Below are 12,495 nucleotides of genomic sequence, written 5' to 3' on the forward strand. Positions count from 1 at the left end.
GGTGGGGGGGGTGCGCGGGTCATTCACCAGCAGAGTTGCCCAGAGAAGTTATGGAACCATCAGCCTTGAAAACATTCAGTGCTTGCCTGAGTTAGGACCCTGAGCAACCTGACTGAGCTTGGAGGTTGGATCAGACTTTGCAGCTGGCCCAGTTTTGGGAATGTGGCAGGACCAGGCAATCTCCAGAGGTCCCTTCCTGCCCAAACTGTTCTATGATACTGGTATCTGTGCTGTTCTCTATTTGATGTGGGAGTGTTTGGAGGCTGCGAACAAGATACACATTTTCTAGTTGCTGTTCATCCATTAAAAATAGACTAAGGTCATGTCCCAGTAGAGGGGCCCAGCTGATTCTAACTCTTGTGGTAGGGATGTAACTCGTTTTTACCTTAGATATTTAAGTTATAGGTTGTGTAGTTAATATAAATGATGGTATAACATACTTACCTTCCATTTGGGAACAGTTACAATTGCACTGTTATATTATTACATTGTGCTTTATTAACATGCTACATTTAACAGCAGCATGCAGCTTTTGTGTATAGGCAAGGTCTGGAGATCTCAAGCTTGCTTTAAAGGGGCCCTCAGACAGCCATGAACTAGCAACCATTACTGATGTTGTCTTGTGTTAGATATTACTAATTAAACATTGTTTGTATTAAATATTCTGATTTTCAAATTTAAAAATGTGAAATTATACATTTGCTTTGTTAAATGAAAAAATGGTAATAGTTGTAGTCAGGAATTTTGAAGTGTGGCATTGTTTAGCAGACAACTTCATTGGACTGGGTTTTTTTTGTTTTGTTCTCCTAAGGTGTGCGGGATTTTTGTTCCAGAAAGTCGGAAAGCTTGCAGCAACTGCAGTAGGTGGTGGCTTTCTTCTGCTTCAAGTATGTAGCATTTCATGCTTTATAAGTTGGCAAATGTTGTTTACTAAATAATAGGAAAAACACAGCTGTTGGGTAAAATTTAATTAGGAAGGCTTCTTATCTACTTCTTCTTTTTAGTCTTATCAATCAAAAACTTACATTTCAGCTGGAATATTGTGTACAAAAGAGACATTTCTAAAAATCAGTGGCAAATCAGAATCTACTCTATCCTGTAAAATAGTTTGTAGTAAGCCAAAAGAAACCTCTGTGCAGAAACTGAGATGCTGTATGTGATTCAATATTGCCAGATCAGAGGAACTGCCTGTCAACCTATGGTTAGGAATTTAAGCTGTGTTTATTTTAAATAGGTTTGAGGATTTTATCAGTGCTTTAGAAGAAGTAGGCTTCTCTGGCAGTTGGTTGGAGGGCATGCCCTCGTCCCATTGTGAAGCCATGTTTTTCTCTTTTCTCCCCGTGCTGTATTTAGTAGTTATACCTGTTGAACCTCTGAAGCTTTGCTGACTTCTGATAGCTTCATTGCATTCCTCTGTTCAATTAGATTTCAAGTCCAAAAATTTTTAATGATGTTATCTGGCATGACTATTTGCATTTTTATCAGGTATTGTGGTTAGGGGAGGGCGTATTTCCAAAAAGCTTTTAAATTAGATGAAGAAACTTTAAGTGAAGGAGAATTTCACGTATCCTTCTGTAAGATGCAAAGTTATTCTTTTTTTTACTGGCATTTTTCATGTCTTACTACGTGTGAGCTTGTCATTTTTCCTCAGATCATTCTAGAGGAAATAGACTGGTGCCTACTTAGGTTCATGCAAATAATATACCATTTTTTTGAGGCAGGATGTTAAAGATAGGTTTTTGTTTTGTTTTAAATTCTTCCAACATCACCCTGGAGGATTTCTGAAAAGCATATCCCACTTTTAGTTATTTCTTTGATTGTAATGGCTGTTGCAGACAACTATTGATCAGGAAGGCTTGGGTAGTACCTCTGATGCTGCTTATAATGCATCAAAATGTCACAGTTGTGAGAAGTACTCTTACTTCCTTCATGATCATGTTCTCTACTGATTTTGGGTTTTGTTTTGAGGTTTTTTTTTTTTTTTTTAAACTCCTTGTTGAACATATAACTGAACTGCAGCACTTACGTGAGAATATATGCCCTTGGAACTATTTGGTGTAAGTTGTTTTCAACAAATATAAAGTGTATTTTATTTTGAATTACTCAAAAGCAAGCATCAACAACAATGTAAAAAGTCAAAGAGAAATAGTTTTGATATGAAGCTTTGTAGTAGTAGCATTCATTCCACTTCACCATTGTGCATTGATGACCTTTTTAAATCTCCTGGAAATCACTGGTTATTGGTCTTGTACCTAAACATAGGGGTGAATTTTACAAGGGTGTTGAATCTGAAATGGTTTAGAATCATCCAGATGTAAATTTTTGGCAGAATGTGCTATGCCAGCAAATGAATCAATTTGATGGAGTACTCTGGACTTCTTTAGCCCATAATGTACATTTCTGGATCATGAGGGAAGAATTAAATCTTTTTCGTTATATATATATGTGTGTGTGTGTATATATATATGCGCAGTGGATCTTGAAGTACTTGTCATGCTTCTCGTCTAGTTGACTTAAAGATCAGAATCTCTGTTCCCATATTGTATGCCATTGGTCTTAATTCTTTTAATGACAATTCTTATCTAAATATGACTGAAGAGCCTACAGAACAGAGGCCTGGCATCCAGGGGTAGCAGGCAGAATGTTGCCTGCAGGTGCCTTCATTAGTACTTCTGACTACAGGAAGCTGAAATGTTAAAACTAAGACCTATAGACAAAGGAAAATAGAAATTGCTTAAAAAACATTACTTGTGCGGTATTTTTGCTTGTTGAGCTGTGAAGTTTGGGGAGCTTTCCTGTACATAAAATAGATTTGCCATGTGTTTGAGTGTCTGATTTCTTAGCTGATCTCATTTACAGTGTATCTGGAAAGGAGTATTATCCAAGAGGAAAAATGAGTTGCATATTTTGATTGAGTTGTCTATATCTTTAATTAAGATCAGATTCTCTTGGAAGGGAATGAAGTAAATGCCTTGGTCTTCCAGTTTAACTCAAAACATTTTGCATTTTAAAGCTGATTCATAAATTCTATAGTGTAATGACATTTCTGTAGTCTTTAATTTTTTAATTTAAAGATCACACATCATGATTTTTAATTTCCCTATGAATACATGTTCAGCGCTTCCCCTGAGTGGGCAGGGGAGTGTTTCAGCACGTGACTAGAAACTTCCTTTTTATCTGTAAATTTCTCTGAAGTTGCAGATTTCATTTCAACTCCTGATTGCAATATTGACGTTGTAATTACCTGCTAAACCAAGAAGAACTACAGAAGGCAAGATTCTTGGCTAAAGCCCATTCAGTGAAACATTTCTGTCCTGAAACTAAAAAAATGCATTTTTTTTTTCTTCAGCGTGTGATGACTTCATCTCAAGAAATCTAGAAGGAAACCGAAAGCAATACATTTTTGGAGTGTCAGTTTGTACTTTTCAGTATTTTTTTCAGATTTTTGTAAGTGATCTAGAAATTTTTCAGTCTTAATACAGATTAAATGAAAAGTAGTCTGAGGAAGAAAATAAAAATGACATTAAGGAATTTGCATAGTTTTTCAAAATTAAGATCTGTTATCACATCTTTGTGCTAGATATGTCAACAGCTTAATTTGATCAGTTGACTATCCTTTTTATTGAAATAGATGTAGCTCTTCAAATATGCTGGTGTAAGACTAATACCCATGCACTGTGTTAAGGAAAGTAGAATTCATTTCTCAGAGCAAGTAAGGGATTTTCCTTGTATAACTTCTAGTTTATACAGCACAGAGTTTAGTGAAATCCTGAAGAGTAGTGAAGTATGAACTCATGTGGTTCTGCTGTAATGAATTAGTTAAAAACAGTTGTTCTTAATGAGCACCCATTCTCTCTGTGTTTTTAAACTCCTGTATCTTTAATAATGGTTCCATTGCTTTTTGCTCTGCAGTCAACACACAAATTGCAGGTTTCTCCATTGTGTGTTGACTATTATTTAATCATAAAATTGTATTTTTTTTCAGTTATTTTTGCTTTCACTAGTAGATTTTGCCTCATTCCATTAGCATGCCATTGATGAATTCAATTCAATTCTTCATTAAATTATTTTCTAACTGAAGAAAAGTAAATCTTTGAAAACAACACAAGAAGCAAAATAAACTCTAAGATATCCTTGGCTTTATATTGTATGGAGGTTTGTTGATACCATGCCATGAGGATGTTGTGGCATCTCAGTGAAGTGAGGAGAGAACAACATGCTTCTCGGGGTGGGGACTTAATAAGAAAGAGTTGTATTCAGTTTTGCATTGAATACCCCACTTCACAGTTGATATCTGCAGACTTCGAGGGAACATTCAGTGGAACAGCCAAAGCAAATGGTAGTTGGAAGCTAGCCTTTTAAAGAAATACCATATTTCTGGCAGGTTTTGACGTGAAATGGAGGGGCATCGTTTCTCTGCCTTTGTAAAGTGGAGTAGTTTCACTGGTTACAACGGAGCTGTGCCAGCAGATGGTGGCTGAAGATACAGCCTCTGCAGTTAAACTCTTACAAAAAATGTTGTATCATTTCTCAGTCCCTCCTTATGTGTATATTGAAGTTAGAGACTTGGCAGATCTGTTCTGGAAACTGGTTGAGTGTGATGGGGGTTGCTACCTGTCTAAATACCAGAAAATGCCTAGAAGTATACATGGCTTCTGTATGCTGCACAAGCAACTGAACACAGGGAGCTCGCCTGTACCTTCTGGGCTTTTTTAGTATGAGAGATTTTGTCTTTGAGGAAATTAAAACTCTTTTATCCCTTCTTGCCGTATCAATTTTTTGCTCGTAAATGTTTTTTGCTCATTACCCTTAATATTGTTTCACAATAACGAGGTACTTGTGTGCCTCTCCAGTATCACTCCCAAAATGAGGTCTTTCCTTTAGATCTCTGTTTTCTTTGATTAATGTAGAGAAGATGCGCATACTTTTAGTATTCCTGAATGGATATATTTTTTCAATTTCCTTTTTGGAAAAAATCCATTATTTTTTCAACAGTTCTGGAAGATCTGAAACAAAAATAAATTTTACTAATGTGATATATGAGAGAGAGAGATATATTTCTGTATGTATAGATACACACACACACCCCCTATATGGCTCTTTTAAGTATATATATCTCTCTATATGTATAGACCTATATGACTCTTTAATATATATAAAAGTATGGAACTGATAATGGAATATTATTATTTTAGTTTCTCTGTTATTTTAGGGGCTGGGTTTAAAAATATTAATGAACTTTAAGAATTTGTGTTTATGTAAATTTACTGTAAGCTAATAGGTTTTTTATGAAGTATTAGGGTCTAAAAATTGAAGTTGTCTCACCAACATTTGAGTTCAGTGGGATTATTTCTGTGCTTACATACAAAGTTATGAAATTAGTAGGATTGCAGCCAAAGTAGATAGACACAGGCTCTGACTATTACTGCAGTGAAATGCAGTTTTGGGTTTTTTTTCCTTCTCAGTTATAAATTTTATATTCAAAACATTGTCCTTTCTTGCTTATTTCATAGGCGTGTACAAAAGCTCAAACGCGGAACAGATTTCTGCTACTAAGTTCAGGGAGAAAAGTAGTCTAATTTTTGTTATCTAAACTGGAGTTTTGATACAAATATAAGTTGTATCTACTGGAGAGCTAAACAGAACTTAATTAAAAACTTCTGCCTCATCCTTGTATTCTATGGATAACTGAGCTAATTAAACTAGTCTTAATGAAATGTTTCTTTTAAAGTCCCATTTGTTTTGTTTTGGGTTTTTTTTACAACTTTCAAGCAAGCAAATATATTAGCATTTCTTACATTATGTTGGACTAGGTAGATCAGTCCATATTTAGTTTTCAGTTTTATGAATTAAAAGGCACCAATTCAACACTTGGGCCTTTTTGAAATTCTTGTGGTAATGTTAAATGTATAATATAAAAATTACCTGAGCGCACAACATTTTTTTTCCTGGTATGTCATCCAGTGACTTGCTCATATTTTCATACTGTATAGACAGTCCTTAATTAGCTATTCCTGCCTAACACTAGTGCCTGTGTGGATAAGTGGTTTTACAATAGACAGGCAAGGTCAATGAATTTGTTATATTCTGAGGTATGAAGTAAAGGAGAGTATAATACTTAATAACAATAAAATTTTGCATTTGTCCAGTTAATTGTCTTTTAGATCTTGTTCAAAAACGGAAACTGAAGTCTACTTTCTTACATAGGTGGTCTTTTAGGAGCTTCATTTAGGAACTTTAATTTAGACAAAATCTGTCTGACACTTGCTTCATTTTAGGGTTTGTTTGGGGTTTTTTTGAGGATCATGAAATTCTTATTTGTGGTGAAATATGTTGCTTAATTATTATGTCTGTTTTAAAACAGGTTAGATAGTCTAATTTCAGTATTTGGTAGAAGGAACTATGTGAAAAATAAAATTCAGTGCCTGCAAGCGATGTCAAACATTTCTTTTTCTGCCATACTGACTAAATTGTATATTTCAATATCTGTTCCACAACACTTCATTATCTGTGAATTTTATTTACCAATTGTACCATTTGCATAGAACGCTCTTACATAAGTTACATGAACTTGCCAAACATGACCTTAAGAAAGATCTGAGAAATTTTATTCTTCATAAACTGTTTTTTGTAGAACAGTCATTTACCTTTAAATTTAGTGGTCTGTATCTATTTGTTTTAGCCATTAAAAAAAGCAGTAATCCTTAGTTTTGATTTTTCCTGTCTTTTTTTCCAACTAATGAGTTGTTTGTTTTAAGTGTTCTCTAGAGCATGCAGTAATTGCCTGATATTTTTTTTTTTAAGCTATGACCTTAAAAACATTTAAATATGTATTTCTTTTGTGAATTGTCTTAAGGAAATTGGTGGGACTGTCAGTGTTGGTTAACAGAACACCTTACTTTTTCCAGGATAAATTCTTAGTAAGAGAAATAAGGCAAAGGGTTGGGCTGATGGTTAAATGTGCTAAAAATCTCACGGATGTTGTTTAAGCATTTTGGGAGTTTGAAAGTAAATTAGTGTGAACAATCCCCCAAAACTTATCCATTTTGCTGATGTTACAGAACTTCTGCTGTACACAGGCCATGTTATTTTTCTACTTACTGATTTTGTAGAAAGTATGAGAATTCTCTTGTATTAAATACTTTTTTCTTTGACAGTTTAAATGATGTAGGATAAAATAATAATTTTCAGTATTTCTAGGGATGATTCTGATTAGTACCAAATATCCTGCCACAAATCAGAATTCGACAATTCTGAAAGATGCTGAAATGAAACAGTTTTTTCATTGTTGTCCTATAAACGTGCTTTACTCTTGCCTTTTCTTACAAGTAAAGTTATGGTAAATGCTGAAGGAAAAATATTGTTATTTAAAGCTTTTACAACTAAACAATAGAGAAGTGGTAAAACTAACAGTAGTCTACTGAACTTTGTCATTGCTTGTTCTAATTTGAATTGTTGTTATTGTGGAAAGTACTAGTGTTTGAAGCAGAGTACCTGCTTATTTGGTACTTTGTCTTTTCCGATATCTGTAATTAAAAAAGAAAAAAAAAAAAAGTGTAGGCACTAAGATACTGTATTTTGACTCATAAAATGTTAACTACAACTGTACTAAATGCACTTTATTTTCCTAGATTGCTAGTCATAGTGGATATGTACAAGTTGACTGGAAGAGAGTTGAAAAAGATGTAAACAAAGCAAAAAAACAGTTTAAAAAGCGTGCAAATAAGGCAGCACCTGAAATCAATACTCTAATTGAAGAGGTAAGTCTAAGGTGATAAACTGTCTTCTACCAGCCAGTTTTTCTTACCTTCCACTGCAGGTGATGATTAGTTGAAAATGCATGTGCAAAACTGGAAGGCGTCAGAAATGATCTGGCTGTGTATTTTATTAAAAGTCATCAGATTCTAGTCTTTTATTCATTTAGCGTTCTATTTTGTTCACTTTTAAAGATGACACACGAACTTCAAAGTTAATGCATTTCTACAGCTGATACAGCTTAGAGACTGCCGTTGGCTTTGCCATTTAGTCTGTGAAGATTCTTGGCTAGCAAGAAAGTAGTAAGGTCATGACACAGTAAAAAGTTGAGGGTGTTGTGGTTAAAACATGGTAGCTACAAAGACAAAAACCAAATCGTCTTAGTCTGCTGATAACAAAATTCCTTGGTTGGAAAAGACTGACCTTTCTTTCTGAAGAAAAGCTATAACCACTTCATAACTGGAGTTGTGGTTTTTACCTCATTTTTATACAGTTTGAAGTATATCTGTCTTCAGAATCTGTCAGTTACATACTATGTTGAAAAGAGGGAGCCTGTGATACTGATCAGTGTCACTGAGGCTATTTCATTCTGTCATTGAAGACTTCTATTTAATCGTTTTATCTTTTTTAAAAAAAAGTCTGGTTAGTCTGTTTTCACGTATTTTCAAATTTCATACAGACGATCTAAGTTTCTTTCTCAGTAACTGTGAATCCTGACTTGGAATATGTTGCAGACAATCTAACAGCAGCCACACTAGCGCTCTGTAATTAAGAGTTTTGGTGTCTCAGATTTAACCTGTATGGAGTTGCACAAAGGTTGATAAAAATTACCTTAAATTTTAATGTGAATGTGAAGTGGAAGTTTCAAGAGAGATGGTTTTCTAGCTTCTTTTATACCCCAGGTAGCTTAACCTGTCCTTTTCTATTGCCTTGCAGAAATGGGTGGGACAGGATGGGGTTTTTGGTTGTTTCTTTTTTTTCCCTTCTTCTTTTCTTCCCCCCCACCTCCCCCCAGATTATGTTACTTTCTTCTAATTGTGCACTGGTAGCCAATCTGAAGTGTTTGAAGTGGAGGATTTATGAAATGGCAATGTTTGATATAACATGTAATACTCTGTGCTATTACTTAATGAAATACTGTATACAAATGTTGCCATACATAAGTGGTTTTTGTAGCATTGAGTTGTTAGGAATCTGGCTCATAATGGAGTGAAGTGTATTTCTTTTTCAATGATCTAGTCTTCCAAAAAACAGCATTTTTTTTTAAAAAACTTTTTTCATGTGATTAAAATTGAAGTGATGGTAGTGCTCATGCTTTTTTGCCAAGGGAGTTTGTAAAACATCTGCCTTGTTTTAATCAAAACAAGAGTGGTATTGGCATGAAATTGCTATGACAATTCTCCTGTATTTTGACTTCTGAAATGCTAACTGTATTTTAAATATATTGTTAAAGACAGTTGAGAGTCAGTTTCCACTCCATTGGTGCCAGCAGTTGCCACGTAGCTTTGTATGTTTTTAAACACGTTGCTTCCCCTCCTCCATAATTTTAGTATTCTTGTTTCCAGGCAATTGTGATGAGTATGAAATGTTACAATCAGACACAACTGACTCAGTTCTTTACAAATATTATTTTTCTTCTCAGTCAACAGAATTTATCAAGCAGAACATCGTGGTGTCCAGTGGATTTGTTGGAGGCTTTTTGTTAGGCCTGGCATCGTAAGGACCTGAATTGTGTCTTCCCAATGGCATTCATGTCAGCAAAGAACAGTTGTGGTGACACGCTGTCTTAGAGCAGTGTGGGTCACTGGGCCTTCCAGCGGAGGACGAGTGGACTAGCTAGACAATTTGGAAGCTTTTACATTTCAGGCTTTTGCCTCTTAAAGCTTGGCAAAACTAGGATTTGCTGAAAAACTGCAGTGTGCTCATTATAGTATTTCTGGGCAAAACTGGTTCATCTTCATCATGACTCTTTTTATCTATGACCTTTCAAGATCTAGCATTTTTTAAAATGTTATTCTTGGAATATAGATATGTAACCATACTGTAAGAAAGAAAGCTCCATTTCTATGTTTTCAGTTAAATAATGTTTATTTTAGAAGTATTTTTCTTCATGCTGTGGTAGATAGTATCAATGACTACATAATGTATATGATATTGTAGTTTCAGCCTCATGGCTGTCCATGTTCTTTAGAAGTCACTGCAATAATCTATCCATCTGTAATACCTTTTTACAGAGTATTAAATAACAAAGAATCATGAGCTTATTAAAGGTGAAAATTAACTTTGACTCTGGCCTTGCGTATGGAAAATAAGGAAGTCTCATGTTTATAGCCTGCAGGCATCTGGTATAAATATTTGCAGAGATACTTGTGATATTTGTGTGCTAAGTAAATGTATATATGTTATTTTTCCCAGATGTGTAGACATGCATAAACTCATTGATAAAACTGTAGTACACAGATGATCGTTGCAAGCGCAGACTCCACAGTGATCTGATGCTTCGTTTTTTTACACTCAGTAAACCACGGAGGTTGTTTCAGATGTCAGTACTTGGCGAGATGACGAGATGAGGCTACTATCTGAGCACTTTGGAAGGGCTGGTACTTTGTAGGGCTTGGTAGGATGTCAGTACAAAGTGCCTTGAAGGAACCGAAGGCTGCTCTTGCAGTCCATTTTCGCTGGAAATGATACTCACTTTCATACTCACCTCTATTGCCACTATGTTCTCCCCAAATTAGACATAATTTTTTTTTACAGTTGTCGCTTAATTTGACTTTCACTGTCTAGGGTGTCAGCTATGGAAAAATGAGGGTACGGATTGGCTTCAGTTAGTGTATTGGAAGAGCGCCTATTTCTTCTGAAGTCCAGGAAAGCAAGTGGGACTTAATCTGCTCGATGTGTTTACTGCTTCCACCTTTGACAGATCAAAGCAGGAAGCGGATTCTAAAGGAGATTGGAAGCATAACCGTGGATGGGATGGAAAATTTGTTCTCAAGTAGGTTTTTAAGGTGGTTTTGGTAATTTGTTACTAGGTTATTCTAAAGAAGTTGAGAATCCAAACAAATGCTTAATGCATCTTTCGGCATTTCAAACTTGTGAACCTTTTAGAAATTTCCAGCCAAGAAGGACTGTTTGCTCAGCCCCGATTTCTCTGGTTTTTACTACGCCAGCAAGTTAATGTGAAATGGAGTCTCTCTCACGCAGGTTCTGTAGGGTTCATGTTCACGTGTCTTAACAACAACAGCGATTCATTAGCACCAGATGGATGGATGTGAACTGATGTACAGGACATGGGATGAACATCCATCAGCTGGGCTGTACGTGAAAGGTGTTTGACATGGTAACCTAGTATATATTTAGATTAATGCATCTGCAGACTTCAGAGATCTGTATTACATGTTGACTTCATATACGCATGCTTCTGGCCAAGTTGAGTAAGTTTCGAAGCACATCATGCATATCTGTGATATCTGTGAGGTTTAAGGGTTTAGTTAAGCTAAAGCCTGTTAAAGACTTTTGAAAATAAAACTTAACACCCAAACCAAACCCCCAAACCCAAGGAACATAAATGGCCACAAACAAAATCGTAGCATCCTAAATATTTTTTTTTTTTAAGGTGAATATCTAAAGCTATGTAAACACAACTATTGGAATGTATTGGAAATGGGAAGCCCAAGGAGGAATGTGCGTGCTGGGTCATCTGGGATTTAAAAATTAAGAAAGATGAAAATGTTAAAACATGAAAGTTTCTTTGCCTTAGTGTTCAGCCCAAAGAATAGTGGGAAGGTAACCAGTCAGCTTTCTTCTGCTGATGAAGCTAATGGATTTTTGGCATGTCAAAAGAGTTGCTGAAGCCAACCGATGTGAGTCACCCACCCTGACTGGAATGAAGTCAGGCGTTCTGAAGGGCTTTAGGAATGAAGCAACCGCGTCAGGGGCATGAACCCGCAAACTCGCCTCTTTAAAAAGAGCCTACTCTGTGAAAGGATTTCAAGGAAGCATCTTTTAGTGTGCTTGCTTAAAAGGCTGCTCATGTGACCAAGGAATATACTTCATAGTTAAAAGTAGAATTAAAAAAAAAAACCAAACAACTTACATAGTAGTATGCAAGACCGATTTCTGCAGAGGAAAGTTTTTCTGCTATTCCGTTACCATTGTCTGAGATTCTTGGAAAGGCAATGAATAAAGAACTGATTGAATTAAATATATTTGGGGTTTTTATTATTATTTTCTTTTTTGAAGCCTTTGGAATAAGAAGCGTAATGTTGTGGTAGATGTAAAACTGTCTGAGGGACCAAAAAATAAGGAGAAATGGTGTAACTGAAAAGGTGAACACTGGTGGTTTGTATTAGGATTGGCCTTAGGTAATGCATTCCTGAACTGAGAAGAAGAATGACTGCTGACACAGTGATATTTACTAAATTCTTTGATAGAGTTCCTCAGGTTGGTGAGGCAGAGGGGGTGCTACCAGGAACTACAGCTAGACCTGACAGGGTGAGGAGATCAGATGGAGTGGCAGACTTTGATAAACATAAAGTACTGAGACAAATGCAGCTTTTCTTGTAAATACCTGAGATTTTGTACGTGTCAGCTCAGGACAGAGTCTTGTGTGTCACTGTGCATAAGGGAATGCTCTTTATGTGGTCAAACAAATGAATGGGATTATCGAGAACAGAATGGAGCATGACAGAACACTATGTTTCTGGTGGTAAGTTCTTCTCTGGAATGATTTATTTCAAA

General features: G+C 35.7%; 1 protein-coding gene across 1 annotated transcript; it reads left to right on the top strand.

Moving 5' to 3' along the window:
* Positions 1-811: 811 nt before the first annotated feature.
* On the top strand, positions 812-10,032 carry FUNDC1 (FUN14 domain containing 1; the record flags this gene model as incomplete). The annotated part of the gene is made up of 3 exons (XM_009579922.1): positions 812-887; positions 7,632-7,760; positions 9,398-10,032. Coding segments are annotated over 3 exons (283 nt in total), but the record flags the coding sequence as incomplete, so codon positions are not given.
* Between the last annotated feature and the right edge of the window lie 2,463 nt (positions 10,033-12,495).

Source organism: Fulmarus glacialis, unplaced genomic scaffold (genome assembly GCF_000690835.1).
Source record: "Fulmarus glacialis isolate BGI_N327 unplaced genomic scaffold, ASM69083v1 scaffold34886, whole genome shotgun sequence".
Classification (NCBI taxonomy): Eukaryota; Metazoa; Chordata; class Aves; order Procellariiformes; family Procellariidae; genus Fulmarus; species Fulmarus glacialis.